At 46.5% G+C, this 16,412-nt stretch overlaps 1 protein-coding gene and 1 pseudogene across 1 annotated transcript in view; one reads left to right on the forward strand and one right to left on the reverse strand.

Moving 5' to 3' along the window:
* The first annotated feature begins 36 nt into the window (after positions 1-36).
* The window catches only part of GLYR1 (glyoxylate reductase 1 homolog), a 43,622-nt gene continuing 27,246 nt past the window's right edge, over positions 37-16,412 (forward strand). Inside the window, 3 exon segments of the mRNA XM_014589142.2 lie at positions 37-138; positions 1,140-1,176; positions 2,128-2,207. Coding sequence (XP_014444628.1) covers positions 101-138; positions 1,140-1,176; positions 2,128-2,207 — 155 coding nt within the window. The 5' untranslated portion in view covers positions 37-100.
* Positions 3,108-16,352, reverse strand: LOC106735216 (zinc finger protein 165 pseudogene; annotated as a pseudogene).

Here is a 16,412-nt window from a genome sequence, read left to right on the forward strand (position 1 = left end):
CCGCCTCCCGTGTCACGTGACCGGCCCCACTCCAATGGGCGGCGCCGGGGCAACCTGATGTTCCCGGCGGCCCGTGCGTCAGCGGTGGTTGGGTGGTAAGATGGCGGCTGTGAGTCTGCGGCTCGGCGACTTGGTGTGGTGAGTCCTGGCAGCCGGGGCCAACGAGATGCTCCGGGCGGCTGCCTCCCTGGGCGCGGCGTTCGCGGTCAGCCCCGGAGTCGCCTTTCTGTGCGCTCTAAGTCGAGGGTCGAGGGGAAGATGAAGTGCCGGCGAGGCGCGCGACGCCGGGCGGAAGGGGCAGTTCGGCCTCGGGGGACTGAGGCCGGGTGGCCGCTGCTGGTCCGGCTGAGCCGGAGGCTGCCCCGGTACCGGCCGGGTCGGTGCGCGAATGCTGGTGGCCGCCAAGAGGGGAGCCCCTGGCGCCGTGCGGCTCTAGTGGACGCCAGGTACCTGGGGCTTCTTGAGCTCCCGGGAAAGGAGGAGAGTCGGGGAATCTGCAGGGCCATCTCGCCGGGCAGGTGCGTCAAAACCTGCGTTGCGATGGAACCTACCTGGGCGGGCAGCTCGGCCTGCGAAGTGGAAACCGAACCAACTGCTGGCGCGACCCGAAGATACGGAGGGGGCACCTCTTTACCACTGTCGGCTAGGCAGTGACCAGTGTCTTGGGTGCCTCTCGTGGTCTGCTTGTGTCCCAGACAAACGCCCGACCCAAGACTCTGTCACCGCCTCCCTCGAGCTGCGTAGCTGGTGTCTAGACCCAGAGGAAGCTTCCATTAGCTTTTGTGAAAGCCGAGCCGGTCTCCTGGGTGCATTGAACTCGCTTAGTAAGGGGAAGTCTGTATTTAAGGAGGAAACTCTCCCTGCCCGGTCACCGGGAGACTCTAGATGAGTGACTGCATGGCCTTGGTTCCTTGTCAGCGAAGGAATGCACCTTCCTCGTACACATCCGTGTGCAGTTTTGCGTTCCGTTTTTGAGGGTCTTAGGCCCAGCTTTGGGAGTCCTGTAAACAGCTCCCTTTTGCCAGCGTTTGTTCTGGCACTTGAGGATGTCAGCAGAGATTCAGGCAAATGTGTTGAGTGGGTTGGAGGATGGACTGGCTTCTCCAGGGCAAGCGCTGACTCTCTCGTGTTTTCTCTAGGGGAAAACTCGGTCGGTACCCTCCTTGGCCTGGAAAGGTGAGTATCTTGGCATTAAGAGAAGATAACTGAAGTTGTATTTGAGGAGGTAGGGAATGTTAGGTGCATTCTTCTCAGTTTCTAGCATTGCGTTAAACTGGGCCTGTTCAAATAACACTGAATTTTTTTCTTTAATATGGGTTACTTTAGAAAAGGCAATATTAAACCAGATTGCTTAATGTGTAGTAAATGCCTAGTTCTTGAATCAAAAATGGTTTGTGAAGTTTTTTTAACCTCAGAAATCAATTATAATTTGAATTTAGTTTCATGCGTAAGTCTAACAAAAGGAGAAAATAGATCCTTCAGGAAGAAAAGAAATCTAAATGTAGGTTAGTGAAAAGCCAAAGTATTTTTGTCCCAACTAAGTTTAAATCTTCTTTCATGTTACCATATGTGCTGCTCCAGTGCAGCTTTGCAAAAGTTGGCATTCCAGATTTTGCATGAGGTTATCCGTCAGCTTTCCAAATGTTCTCTTTTTATATTCTTGCTAGAAGCCCAAGAAATGTCTTTAGACTATCTTCTTAGCAATATGTTGTTTTCTGCGCCTCAGTTGTCTTTTATTTTCATTATTGCTTGTCTCAACTCTTCTTGCACAAGAAGTACTTGGAAGCATTTCCTCTCTATTTCTCCCATGACAACAGGCACATTGGGGGAATAGTATTGATCTTGATTTGAACCGCTTGCTTATCAAAATGGGCCCTTGCGGTCAAAGTGTTATCTTATCTACTGAACCCTGCTGCATGATAGATTTAGGGAACTTCCAGGATATCTGCACAATTCCATACATCTCAGTAGAAAAGCCAGGTTTAAACAAGTACCTAGGCCCTTGGACAGGTGTGAGGGGTTAAATATATACTCCTTGTTTTCTTACCTACTTAGAGCTCTGGAAAATTATTTTCTAGTGGGCTGCCATGTTGCCATCAAACCCTTTTTTCCTTTTTTATCCTCCAGATTGTTAATCCACCCAAGGACTTGAAGAAGCCACGTGGAAAGAAATGTTTCTTTGTGAAATTTTTTGGAACAGAAGATCAGTGAGTAGTACTCACCAAGAGTTTCACTTTCATCATTTGAGTGTTCCCCTAAGTTTGAAATGTTTTAAGAATATTTTAGGACTCCTTAATTCAGCCTTCTTACAGTATATAATATCATTCTGGCTTCATATCTAAATAAAAGTTTTTTTTTGAGGTTTTTTTTTTTTTTTTTTGCTATAGGGCACATGCATAGAGACAGACAGACAAAGTGAGAAATCACCCCGTAGGGGTGATGTCCACACTACAGTCCCTTCTCCATTCTCCTCTCGAGATTTTCGGCACATACACATACGCCCAGCGTGAGTTTTAAGCTGCCAGGTCCAGGACTTGAACCATGGTCAACTATGTGGGAGTCCAGTGACATAACCATTTTGCTATCTTCTGGTTCCAAAGATGTTATTCTTATATTACAGAAATTGTCCTAAGGCCAGTAGCACATTCAGGAATTAGGTTCATCACCTTCTATATCTGATAGTCACACTGAGATCGTTTCCTATATCTTCACCAATTCCCCAGGCAGTTCTTTTTAAAAGAGCCATGTTTGAGTCTCTTAATGTCCATATTTCATGGACATAATGAGGCATAATGAAAAATACAATTTTATTTATCTGGAAAGTTATTTATTTATTTGTGGAGAAGTTTTTGCTATAGGGTGTGTCCGCTCGCCAGAAAGAGAGTCAGAGATACAAAAGTGAGAAATCACCCCCCAGGGGGGATGGCCACGCCACAATCCCTTCTCCTCCATTCTCTCAGGATCTTGGGCGCATACACACACACATGCTCCCGGCGTGAATTTTTTTAAGCCGCCAGGTCCAGGACTCGAACCGTGGTCAACTATATGGGAGTCCAGCGACATAGCCATTACGCCAACTGCTAGTCCCGTAGAAAGTAATTTTTTAATCCTTTAAAAAAAAATAAATAACCTAACTTGCTCTAGCACTGTAATAGTCTTCTTACCAGAACAGTTCTGAGTCTTTCATGTGACATAGGCCATGTAAAAAGTCACAGTGAGCGACGGGTGTATGCTAACTCAAGTTTCAGTGATTTGTGTAGTTTTCTCAACACTACAGCAAGTCGATGACCTGGATATATAGCTAAATGTTTTGATTTAAGGAACATTTTTTTCTTCTTACCAGAAACTTTAGCTTTACGTTTGAGAAAAGTCTAACTTTTCTGCCAATTTTTTTTCTGACTAGTCTTGCATTTTATTGTCTTATCCAATTTTTTTTTAATCTACTGTTTTTTTGGTTATTTCCTTAGCATTTCTGTATGCATTTTAGTTTCCTACATTAGCAAGTTTTCCCTCTTGTGAATTCTCTGATGTTGACTAAGGTGTGAGCTCTGAAGGCTTTCCCACACTCACTGCATTTGTAGGGTCTTTCTCCAGTGTGGACTCTAAAGTGTCAAATCAAATATGCGGTTACTTGGAAGGTTTTCCCACATTTACTGCATCCATACGGTTTTTCTCTGTTGTGAATTCTCTGATGCAGGATCAGATGGGAGTCTAGGCTGAATACTCTCCCACATTCTTCACAGCCAAGGGGTCTATCTCCAGTGTGAATTCACTGAGCTCCCCTGAAAGCCTTTTCCGCACTTGTTATAGTCATGGGGTCTCTCTCCAATGTGGACTCTCCGATGCCCTAAGAGCTTTGAGCTGTGTCTGAAAGCTTTCCCACACTCATTACACTGATAGATTTCCTCTCCACTGAAAACTGCTACATGATGCATGTTTAATCAAGTTTGAGTTCTTGAAAGATTTTTCAAATTGGTGAATTTTTTTCTCCAGCATAAATTCTTTGATGCTTAATAAAATCTGAGTTCCATTTGAAGCTCTGATCAGAAGTGCCACGTTTATAAGATTCCTGGGGTGCGAATTCATCTGAGTTCAGATTTAGGCTTCTTTCATATCCGTCATGTCTCACTGCTTTACCTGTGAGGCCATTTTTGTGGGTGAGGATTTTACCAAAACCTCCATCCTGAGGAGATTTTGGGGTTCAAGACTTGCCGGGTTCTCCCTTTGCCCCTTTACCCTGCCTGCAAACACAGAGGTATCCAGAGGCGCATCAGATCCTTCTGTTGTATGTCTTGAGGTTCTGCATAACATAGTTTTCTGCAGTTTCATTTTTTCATGAATGTCTAGTTTGGGCATAGATCTGCTATTTTCACTCTTACCCTCACAGCCTCGTAGGAGCTGGGGTTCTAATGAACCACAATGGGCTCTGGTCTCTGCTGGCTGGAACTGGACACCAAGTGCTGGCCCAGGCAACACCTTCTTCCTGAGTATTCCCTGACCATGCCTGTGGGCTGGAACCTGGAGAATCACTTCATCGGTGCCTCTCTCCAAATCTTCCAAAATGGTCACTGCTGCTTCTCTGCTCTCGGGGTGCTACTCCCACACATGGACCTGCAGCTCCCCAGGCAGGACACTCAGGAACTACTCCAGCACCAGCAGCTCCAGGATTTGCTCCTTGCTGTGGGCCTCAGGCTGCAGCCAACGGTGGCAGAGCTTGCGGAGCTGGCTCAGAGCCTCACGGGGGCCAGTAGAATCCTGGTAGCAAAACTGCCTAAAAAGTTGCTGGCCAAGCTCCTACTTCAGGGAATCACTTTTCTCTAAGCAAGTGTCCTGCCTTGAGATAAACTCTTCCTCTTCCACCTTCCCTATTAGTAGTCCTTCATCCTCTGGAAAGTTCTGACCTGTGGATTTCTTTGATTCTATTACCGTCTTGGGATATAATCAGAAACCTCACTTATGCTTTGAGATGGGTCTTTAGTTTTAAGAGCTCTTCTCTGCCCAGAGCTGGTTCCAGTCAGACACCCTGACAAATCTTAATATTGGTGGTTAAAATAGTCATTCTTAGGACATGTATATATTAGATATGAAAATTTCTTATAGGCAGTATTCCTTGCTTATCCAAGAGTTTATACGTTAGTGTGTAAATTTACTAATTTAGTGTTGATGTAGTTTGTCTATCTCCACAACACAGATATACTCAGCCTCCAGTTGTTAGTACAAGCCAACTTTGCAGCCTTATGGTAGCAATATTTGAGGGGGGTCACTGGCCCAGAGCTGTGGGAGGCCAAGTCCCTGGAAGAGGGACTGTAATGCCGCGGATACCGTAGGAGAGGCCGTCGTGACAATAAACCAGTGTTGATTGCAGGTATGTGCTCTGCACCCCACGACACTGAGGGGAACACCTAGGAAAGCAAGTCGTCCCCATCTTCCAGGTACTCAGTTTTGTGACAAGACATAAACATTTTAGGAGGGACCAGCAGTTGGTGTAATGGCTATGTCGCTGGACTCCCATGACTTCGGTTTGAGTCCTGGACCCGGTGGCTTAAACTCACACCAGGCCCGTGTGTGTGCATGCCCAAGATCCCTAGAGGAGAAGGGATTGTGGCATGGCCATCCTCCCTGAGGGGGTGATTTCTCGCTTTCTGTCTCTCTCTGTCTTTCTGGCAAGCGCACACGCCCTATAGCAAAAATCTCTCAAAAAAAAAAGAAGACACAAACATTTTAAATGGGATTTTGTGCAGAATGAGTGTTCCAGGTAATTATTAAAGGATTCTAGAAAAGAGAGAGGTCAGGGGAGTATGAGAAAGTGGATTGACGACATGGGATTTGAATGCATTTCTGGAGGATGAATGGAATGTGGATGGGCAGGGACACCAGGACTCCCAGGTAGTAAGGGTGCAGTGAACAACTAGACATAAAGCTGAGGGTCGTGGGACACGAGAGGTTCCCTGCCTGAGGTTACTTGTGCTTGGGAATAGCAGAGGCGCTGTGGTTGACCAGAAACTGGTTGGCTAAAAGAAGAATTGTGTAAGTCTGAAGCAAAAAATGGAAATTCAATATTTTAGTGGGCCTGAAACCCATGTTTCCTTGTGATAATTTTTTTAAATACTGAAAGGGTAAATAAACTATTGATCCCTTTACATAAGAGCTACTGGGAATAGGACACAGAAACTTGGATTAAAGTGGATTGAAGCACTCAACCAGGCAGACAGATCAGCCCAATTAATGCATAAATAACCTCATGGTACTAGTGGTCGTGATGATCAAAGTTAACCGATCAGAGTTTTGTGGGGGGTGGAAGAGAGTTCAGACAAAGCAGCGGAACCAGCAGGTGGCATGTAGTTTGTTAAAGGAGCTGGGCTTCCACATGGCCAGCCGCAGTTTGAGTCCTTGACCTGGTGGCTGGCTTTCTCACTTTACCTCTCTCTGTCTCTCTGGTCAAATTCAATTAAATCAATCTATCAGTAAAGTTAAATAAAGTAATTCTTTTTTTTTTTTTTTTTTGGGGAGAGGTTTTTTTTGTTGTTGTTGTTATTGGGCATGTGCGCTCGCCAGAGAGACAGAAAGCAAGAAATCACCTCCCAGGAGGGATGGCCATGCCACAGTCCCTTCTCCTTCATTCCCCTCTTGGGATCCTGGGGGCACATGCACACACACCCGGCGTGAGTTTAAGCCACTGGATCAGAGACTCAAACTGTGGTCAACTACATGGGAGTCCAGCGACATGGCCATTACACCAACTGCTGTTCCCAATAAAATAATTTAAAAAAAAAAAAAAGATGAAAGCAGCTGCTTAATATATCAATAGTATCTTGAAGCCCTTTAAACTTCCTTGATAGAGTTTCATATAAAAACTATTTAAAAATTAAATTGCTGTGGACTAACATGTTACCTTTTTGTCAGTAGAGAAAGGAAACAAAGGGTAAGGCTCTATAGCTGATCTCTAAATGAGGAACATGTCTTTAGTGATCAGTGTTGATGTAGGTTTCATTTAATATCTTCCTGTTATCTGAAGGCAGAATCTCCCCAGGTTGGTCGGTTACTGCCCTAACATCCCTTTACATACTGGTTCTACCACTCTCTGATCTGGACAAGCTGTTTTATCTCTTTTTTTTTTTTTTTTTTTTAAGAAAGATTTTTACTATAGGGTGTGTACGCTCACCAGAGAGACAAAGACAGAAAGGGAGAGTTCCCCCCTCACCCCAGGGAGGGGATAGCCACATCACAATCCCTTTCCTCCATTCTCTTCTTGGGATTTTGGGCACACGCACGCACGGCATAAGTGTCAAGCCTTTGGGTCTGGGGCTCAAGCTGCAGTTGGTATGTAGGAGTCCAGCAACATAACCATTATGCCATCTGCTAGTCCCTGTTTTACCTTTTTTTCCCTAAGGATTTTTTTTTTTTTTACCTGTAGAGCACATGGCGCTTGCCAGAGACACACAGAGGGAAAGTAAGAAATCACCCACCTGTGAGGAGAAGAGATGACCATGCTGCATTCCCTTCTGCCAGGTCCAGGACCCAAATTGTGGTTGGTCATGTGGGAGTCCAGCACCTTCGCCACCTGCTGGCCCCCTTTCCTTTTTCTTTTTAAGTTTATTTTCTTTCGTGAATGAGAACGAGATCCCCTGACAGGGTCTCAGCAGCCTCCCTGCCCAGCCCTCAGGTAGAGAGGATAAGCAGGTACACAGGTCAACTGGGAGAGGACCACGGGATTCCAGCATCACACCTCGGTGCCCTGCAGCCTGGGTCACTGCAGCTGGACCTGTTTCACTTGCCTAAGCCTGTTTCGTTCATCCTTGCTTCTGAAGGGATATGGTAGAGCTAGCTAGTCAGGATTTAAAAAGGGGGATGGAGCTGAGGAACAAGCAGGACTCTGTGGTCTAGAAAAGCAGAGACGAGGAGGAACATGATCAGAATTGACGAGGCAGCGAGTGGCCTGATGACGAAGGCAGAGGGACTCCTTATGGACTGTTTCGTGACTGTTTAGGACACACAGTAAGTACCAACAGGAAGTGCAGGTGAACTTTTAGGACTCATTTGTGAAAGGCAGAGCCATGAGTGGCTACAGTCAAAGCTGGGTATATAGAGCTCACCTTTAAACCTGGTGGCAGGGCGAGGGGCATATGATCTTGGCCTCTCCTTGGTGAGGGCTCCCCAGGTTACTGGACCCTGGCCTAGGTGGATAGGTTCTGACCCATTGGGACTGTTCCTCTATTCCTAAGGGTTGCAGGATTTGGTCAATTTCAAAATTAACAAACCTACTTATGGAAAAAATGCATATAGTTTCAATTTATTTGTATTAACGAGAAGCTTTATTGGAATTTTTTTTTTTTTTAAGAACTCCTTAAAAGCTGTACAATGACTCCAGTATTTTGGAAATCTGCTGTTTCTCTCCTTGTTTCTCTACTGAAACAGCTAAGTGCATTGATGCCCCACTGATACAGAGAGAGACTGCCCTTCCTAGTCAGGCCTCTCTGGTAAGAGAGGGTCTTCATAAGAGGCTAGATTCAGTTCTCCCAGCTAAATGGCTGAGACAGAATCTCCAGTGGTCCTTTTAAGAGCAAAAAGGGAAAAGTATTTAAGTGTAACTTTTCTAGCTCTACCAAAGGACACAAAGATGAAGTGTCAGATGTGTGACTGGCCACCTTGGTCGGGTCTGAGTGGTGGTCACCTGTCAGAAGAGATAGCGCTCAAGTTTAAAAGTTCCATCAGTATTAGGGCTGGCAGGTGGCGCGGTGGTTAAGGTGCTGGACTCCCACATGGCCAACCACAGTTCAAGTCCTGGACCTTGTGGCTTGCTTTCTCACTTTCTTCCCACTCTCTTTCTCTCTCTGTCTGATTCTCTCTGGTGGGATGCATGTATACTACAGCAAACAAAATAATATTAATAATAATAAATACTTTTTTTTAAAGTTCCGTCAGTAGCTGTGGATGGCAGAATGGAGGGAATTCTTGTTTACTTCACAGGTGCTTAGAACCCACCAGAAACCAGCCAGCTCAGAGAATACTCTGGGCAAACAATGAGGGAGTTGCAAAAGATTACCTTAATTAGCAATATTCCCATCCAACTCTCACAGCGGCCCTCTTAGGAAACTCATAGTATTATTGTTCTGGTTCTTACTTTTTTAGATGAAGAAACTGAGAGGCTAAGGGTCATGGCTTTAAGCAAGATGTCTAGGATCTCAGCCTCACATGCCTTTTCACATCGACGCACATCTGAGGTGGGGCAGGTCTGGCAGTTTAAGAGTCAGGACTAAAAGTAACTTTAGAACAATTGGAAGTGTGATTGGGACAGTGTGAGCATCACTTTTTCTTTTCACCTGGCCCCTAGTTGACCCACCTTCCCTACATCCAACACTGTAATAGTTGGAGAATAGAGGCAAGTTGAGAGTGAGAACCACCGTTCTGATATTTGACAAGACAGCAATGTCCGTGAGTCAGGGCTGGCCAGCAGCCCCCCTACAGCACGACAGGGAGATTCTTCTCCCAGCAGCAGCGGCGGTTCCTTTCCTACTGTTAACTCCCTTCACAGCTCATGTACAAGGCTTCAGGAGCAGGTGTTACACAACCACATTCCAAATAGTGCCCCCAAAAGAAGTGGCTGGCCATATTGACGCAGGCAGTACAGCTTGAAAGCCTCATCCATCACTCAGGAATGTTTCAAGTTTTAGAAAGTCTTCTAAATCTGTCTTCTCTGCACGTCTTTGCTGATGTCTACAAGATCATCATTGATGAAAATTCACTGAGAGACCCAGCATCCTTGGCATTCTTAATAGCATACTGAACTTCAGTGCTGGAAGCCACATGGCCAGACTCAGCTTTGGACACCGCACCAGGTTAACCTACAATATGGCCAGCCCATGGTGTGATGGTGAAGGTGTCTGGATCCTACAGGGATGACTATGTGGTTCAAACCCTGGATGCCACAGATTGAAAAACACCCTGGGCACATGTCCATTCGTGCCCCAAATCTTGACAGGATGGAGAAATGGAGAAGGGATTGTGGTGTGGCCATCCCCCCCGCCAGAAGATGCTTTCTCACTTTTCCTCTATTTTCCGTCTTTCTCCAGTGAGTGCATGCACCCTATGGCAAATTTTTTTTTTTTTTGAGAGAGAGATTTTTGCTATAGGGTATGTGCGCTTGCCAGAGACTGGGAAAGACAAAGTGAAAAATCACCCGCCCACCCCCCAGAGGGGATGGCCATGCCTCAGCCCCTTCTCTATCCTCCTCTGGGGATTTTGGGCACACGTGCACGTGTACCCAGTGTGAGGTTTTTTGTTTGTTTCTTTGTAGAGGTTTTTTTTTGTTGTTTTTTGGGGGGGTTTTTTTGCTATAGGGTGCGTGCACTCGCCAGACAGACAGAGAGAGACAGAAAGCAAGAATCATCCCCCAGGGAGGATGGCCACTCCACAATCCCTTCTCCTCCATTCTTTTCTCGGGATCTTGGGCACACACGCACACGCGCCCGGCGTGAGTTTAAGCCACCGGGTCCAGGACACGAACCATGGCCGACTACGTGGGAGTCCAGCGACAGCCATTAGGCTAACTGCTGGTCCCCCCAGTGTGAGTTTTAAACCGCAGGGTCCGGGACTCAATCACAGTCTGCTACATGGGAGCCCAGCCACGTAACCATTACGCCATGTGCTGGTCCCTATGGCAAAAAGTTTTACATAAACAGAATACACAGAATGTGTACTCACCCAAGACCCTGATGAGCTAGAGCACTCGAGAGAGGGGTGTACAGTCTAACAAGAGCCTCGAGGGCACCCCTGCCCCAGCATACATGTGCACATGTCCTCAATCATAGTAAAAATAAACAAAACAACTAAATGCGCTGGCCCCATAGCCGAATGTTTAAGGGAGCTGGATCCTGCATAGCCAGCCACAATGCAGATTCTAGACCCAGTGACTTGAAAAACAAGTAAAGTGCATGTGTGCTCAAAATCTCAACAAGATAGAGAAATGCAGGAGAAGGGATTGTGGCGTGCCCAGGCCTCAGTAGGGGTTCTCTACCACTAGCAAGTACACGCACCCTCTGGCAATTTAAAACAAAAAAACTGAGAAATTCACCTGTCCTTTCTCTGTGTGTGTGTATATTAGTTTTTCCTGCTGCCTTTATTTCCGAATGGCTTAGACTTGGACCTGTAACACCTCAGTAATCTTCAGGCTCTTTCAGTGACTTAAGAAAAAAACGGGCAGGCAGAGAAATTGTTTAGTATGTGCTATTCATCAAACCCGAATGGAGAAGCGAATCCACATTGACTTCATTCTCTTTCTTTTTTTTTGCTATAGGGCGCGTGCACTCGTCACAAAGACAGAGAGACAGAAAGTGAGAAATCACACCCCCCCCCGGGGGGTGGCCCCGCCACAATCCCTTATCCTCCATTCTCCTCTCAAAATCTTGGGCACTCACGTGCACGCACCTGGCATGAGTTTAAGCCACCGGGTCCGGGACTCGAACTGCAGTCAACTACATGGGAGTCCAATGACATAACCATTATGCCAACTGCTGGGCCCAACACACTGACTTCATTCTTGTCCTCACCTTTGGATTTTGTGATTGTCTGTGTTCTCTCTCTCTCACATACACATACGGCTTCAGCCAAGGGGTTCCATAAAAATCTTTATCAGTCTTGTGCAGGTCATTGTGTCTGTGTAGAGGCTGAGATACATATGTGAAGGTATCTAGTGATTTGAAATTGTTAATAGACTCAAACCTTGTCTCTTGTTTTTTGTTTTAATCGCCAAACGGCTTATATATACACTCACCAGAAAAAGAGGGAGAAAGCACCCCCAGTGAGGCATGGTATTGCCACAGTTCCTTCTGCCTTTCTCCATCCTGTCAGGATTTGGGACACACACACACACACACACACCCCTAGTGTGTTTTTCCAGCTGTGGTGACCAGGATTCAAGCCACACCGTTGGCTGTGTGGAATCTGGTTCTTTTCACCACCAGGCCACAGGGCCAGACCCTATACTTATATCTTGGTCACATATAGGTGTGTAATTTTCATTTAAGGGCAAAAGTAGATAGGAGTGTGGAAGTTCTTGGAAATGTGAGTTTTGACTTCATTCTGAGTCGTGAGCCAGAGCGGCTTTGTGCCCATTCTGTACCCTCAGGTGCAGAGGCTCTGTGGGACGTACATCAACACCAGGGTGAGTCTGTTGCTCTTGGCTGTGTTCCAGGTACGGTTACACCAGCAGCCAGACGAGTCCCACAGGAGCAGACCTACAAACAAGGAAGTCACGTAGAGATCCCTGGGCATGAGAATAACCTGTGTTCAGTAGCAGAGGCCTACAATTCTGATTCGTTGTTTCTCAAAGGAAGTGTGTCTGTGGTTCAGAAGGAAGTACATTGGGCTGTCAACAGTGAGATGGTTCCATTTACCCCCTTCCTCAGCCACCTGTTATACTTATTTCTTAAGGCGTGTCTTCCGGAGACGGTATACTGTCAAGAAATTGCCCATGCCTTGTCCTGATCTTTGCACAGATGGTTTCACACTGCACTCTGCTCTCCTTGCTTTCTCCACTTAGCCAAAACCTTGGGGCACCTTCCATTTTCCTCTCTGATGACTTTACCAACAGCCACTTAACTTGTTTTCAGGCATTTTCTACCACAGGCAACGTGTCATTAATTCCCTTGTAATAAAAGCAGAGCTTCGTACTCCAGGCACATCTGGAGTATGGCTGGTCTTTCTTCTTTGCCAGTCCACTGCAAATTGGGCAGAAAAGGTATAGCTCCATCTGGACCTTAGGAAGATGCTGTGAGGCCCATCACAAATTTCAGCTTATGTCAGAGAAAGAAACAGGGCCAGTCCCAGGGCATGGAAGTGAAGCACTGCTCAGGGGAAGCCAGATTCTGGGCAGCAGCCATGCTCCAAGTCCTCCTCCTAGCAGCCTGAAACACACCAGGCAGACACCTGGGTGCCCAGGATCCATCCCGCTGAAGGCCTAGAGGTGTGTGTGTGGCGGAGGGGGGGGGAGGGGTGTGTGTGTCATGACTTGACCAGACCCTATAAAGGGTGTTCCTTCCCTTCTTTATTTTCCCACTGTGTGCACATACAAGCTGAACATGAACAAAGAAAAACCTAAAGAACAAAAGGAAAGAAGTAAAAGTCATTTTAAAAGTCAGCAATAATACAGCAGGGCAGGCACTGAAGTTTGCAAAGCTGAACATTCTAGCACCTCTTAGCCCCCAGGTCTGCCATCCACCTTCCCCAAAGTACCTAGAAGCTGTCGTATACCCAGTAGTTAAGTATCGAACACTGGGACTTGTCGGGCTCAGCTAATGTGCCTCATTGAGTTCAAGAGTGGTAGATTATTGAAAGGCATGGACACAGGACCAGCAGATGGCGTAATGGCTACATCACTGGACTCCCATGTGGTCGACCGTGGTTTGAGTCCCAGACCTGGTGGCTTAAACTCACACTGGGCATGTGTGCATGCTTGCCCAAGATCCTGAGAGGAAAATAGAGAAGGGATCATGGCATGGCCATCCCCCCCACCCCCCCGGGGAGTGATTTCTCGCTTTCTGTCTCTGTCTCTTTCTGGCAAGTGCTTGTGCCCTATAGCAAAAATCTCTCCAAAAGAAAAAAAGAAAAGCGTGGACTGTTTGCAGTATAGCCTTTAGAAAAGTTCTGTTCACAGGAACCAGCAATTAGCGTAATGGCTATGTCGCTGGACTCCCACGTAGTCGGACGCAGTTCGCGTCCCAGACCCGGTGTCTTAAAACTCACACCGGGCACATGTGCGTGCGTGCCCAAGATCCCAAGAGAAGAATGAAGGAGAAGGGATTGCAGCGTGACCCTCCCCCCTGGGGGGTGATTTCTCGCTTTCCGTCTCTATGTCTCTCTCTGTCTGGCGAGCGCACGCGCCCTATAGCGAAAACCTCTCCAAGAAAAGAAAAGTTCTGTTCACATGGCCAAAGTAACTGCTCTCACAGGGAACCCTAGGACTCTGGGGAGCTGATTTGTATTGGCTGTTTTTCTGTTGTTACATGATCCTTCATCAGTAGTAAGTTGATTTCTTGTATAGATTGAAAGGCCAGCTGGTGGCATGGTGGTTAAAGTGGCCAGATGGCCAACTGCACAGTTCAGGTCCAGGACCCAGTGACTTGAAAAGCATGTCAGGCACATGTGTGTGCATGGCCAAAATCTTGACAGTAGGGAGATGGAAGAGGGAATTGGAGCAAGTCATATTTATACTGTTATTTCATTTAGCAAACCATTTTTTTAAAGATTTATTTAAGTTTATTTATTTATTCATTTTTAATTTGACCAGAGAGAGCGAGACACCCACAGCCAGAGAGAGAAAGTAAGAAAGCAAGCCACAAGGTCCAGGACTTGAATCATGGTTGGCATGTGGGAGTGTCCAGCGCCTTAACCACCATACCACCTGCTGGTCCCCCAGCAGACCATTTTAACATGCCAGAAATGTAGCAAGGAAAACTTCATTTTGCTATCTCAAATTCCTGTCTTCAAGGTCAGTGGCATTTAGATGTTGCTGTTCTCTGGCAAAAATCAGTAATCCATTCTAAATGCTTCACCAGAAAAAAAAAAAAATAGGTGTTGATTAACTGGTGCATCCTCCACAGCTCCTCGCCTTTCATTTGCCCTGAGTCAGCAGGGAGATGAACTAGCAGGTGACAGTGGAGAGCAGTAGTGGGGTGGAGTGAGTGGGGTCAGGGGCTCTTAGGGTCCACCGTCCCAGCTCGGGGCTCCGTGAGGATCTCCTCGACTGTCCGATGCTGGAAACGTGGGTGGTTCTCAGCTTCTTGGTTCTCAACCAGTCCTGAGTTGGCCTCCTGTACTGTCTCAGAGCAGACTGTTATGTGGAATTTACCTGACTTTGCAGCCACAGCTCTGGTTCATCCTCAGAACCTCTGTGAGTGCATGGAGAGGCATGGGGATCAGTTCAGTGATAAAATTGTCAGAAAGTACAGGCTCTAACTCTCATTCCGAGGCCTGCAGGTGGCATGGCAGTTACATTGTTGGACTCCCACATGACCAGCTGAGGTGGTTTGAAACTCCACACTTGGTCACGCATGTGGATGTGTGCCCAAGATCCCAGAAGAATGAAGAAGGGATTGTGGCATGGCCTCCCACTGTCTCTGTCTCTTTCTGGCAAGTCCACATACTCTAAGGCAAAATCCTCTAAAAACTAAACAAAAAAATCTCATTCCATTTTTCTTTCTTTTAGATTGGAGCCATCAGTTCTGAAGTCAGATTTCAAACTTTAAGATGAATTGGTCACGTGGTTCAAGTCCCAGACCCATTGACTTGAAAATCATGCTGGGTCTATGTGCGTGGGTGCCAAGATCCCAGAGGAGAGTCGAGAAGAGATTGCAGTGTGGCCATCCCCCCCAGGGGGTGATTTCCTGCTTTCTGTCTCTCCAGCGAGCACATGTGCCCTATAGCAGAAGAATCTCTCAAAAAAAAAGATGAGTGTGTCACTAGAAAAGTCTGTGCTTCACTCCTCTGGTAGGAGCTCTGTCAGTGAAGCCAATGTCTGTGTCCCCGTTCATCATTTGCTTTAGGCGTGGATAGTGTCCCTGGTCCTGGGTTACTGCCTTGCAGCGAGGCAGGTGTCCCTGGGATGCGGAGTTTGTACAGACCTGTCATCATAATTATTAGCTCAACGCTCAAAGCATAGGTAGTTGGGGATGGATCGTAGCGTTACTTTTATGTATAGCAGTTAGCACTTTGCTAGTGTTGATGAAAGTTCTCTAGCTTTCCTAAAGGAATCTTAGTGAGGTAGCCCAGTTTCTGTATCCTTAACCTGACCCACTTTTTCTGAAGGTTATACCATGAAACCTGTATTATAGGCTAAGATGTAAATTAACCAATCCCTTGCCAAGCCTGCAAAACTCACTATTTCATATTTGAATTCCACACGCTGAATGTGTGTGGAGCCACAGAAAAGCAGTTGTAGTAGATTCGTTCAGATTAAGTGGAAGGCCGGTGTTCCAGAACTGATGATGGACAGCTCTTTTTAACTTGCATATGTTACACGTTGGTAGTAAGAATTAAAACTTAAATGTCAGAAGAGTGTGTTTTTCTACACTAATTTCAAGAAGAATCTGATTGATTTATTTGCCATAGGGTGTGTGTGCTCACGAGAGGGGGAACGTGAGAAATCACGGTCACACATCAGTCCCTTCTCCATTCTCAGGATTTAGGGCACACACGCACTTGTGCCCTGCGTGATGTTTAAGCCACCAGGTCCGGGAATCAGTCAGCCGTGTGGCACCTAGTACCTTACCCTCCAAGCCACCTGCTGGCCCGAGAAGCACATCCTTTGCAGACTTTCTTTTATGGCTGCTGCCCTTATTCCAAGTCATGTATTTCATGTTTATTCGTGGTTTAGCGGTCCTGCACGCCAGCCTTCATGAACAAATACAAGCTCAACG

This window comes from Tupaia chinensis, unplaced genomic scaffold (genome assembly GCF_000334495.1).
Source record: "Tupaia chinensis unplaced genomic scaffold, TupChi_1.0 Scaffold000042_2, whole genome shotgun sequence".
Taxonomy (NCBI): Eukaryota; Metazoa; Chordata; class Mammalia; order Scandentia; family Tupaiidae; genus Tupaia; species Tupaia belangeri.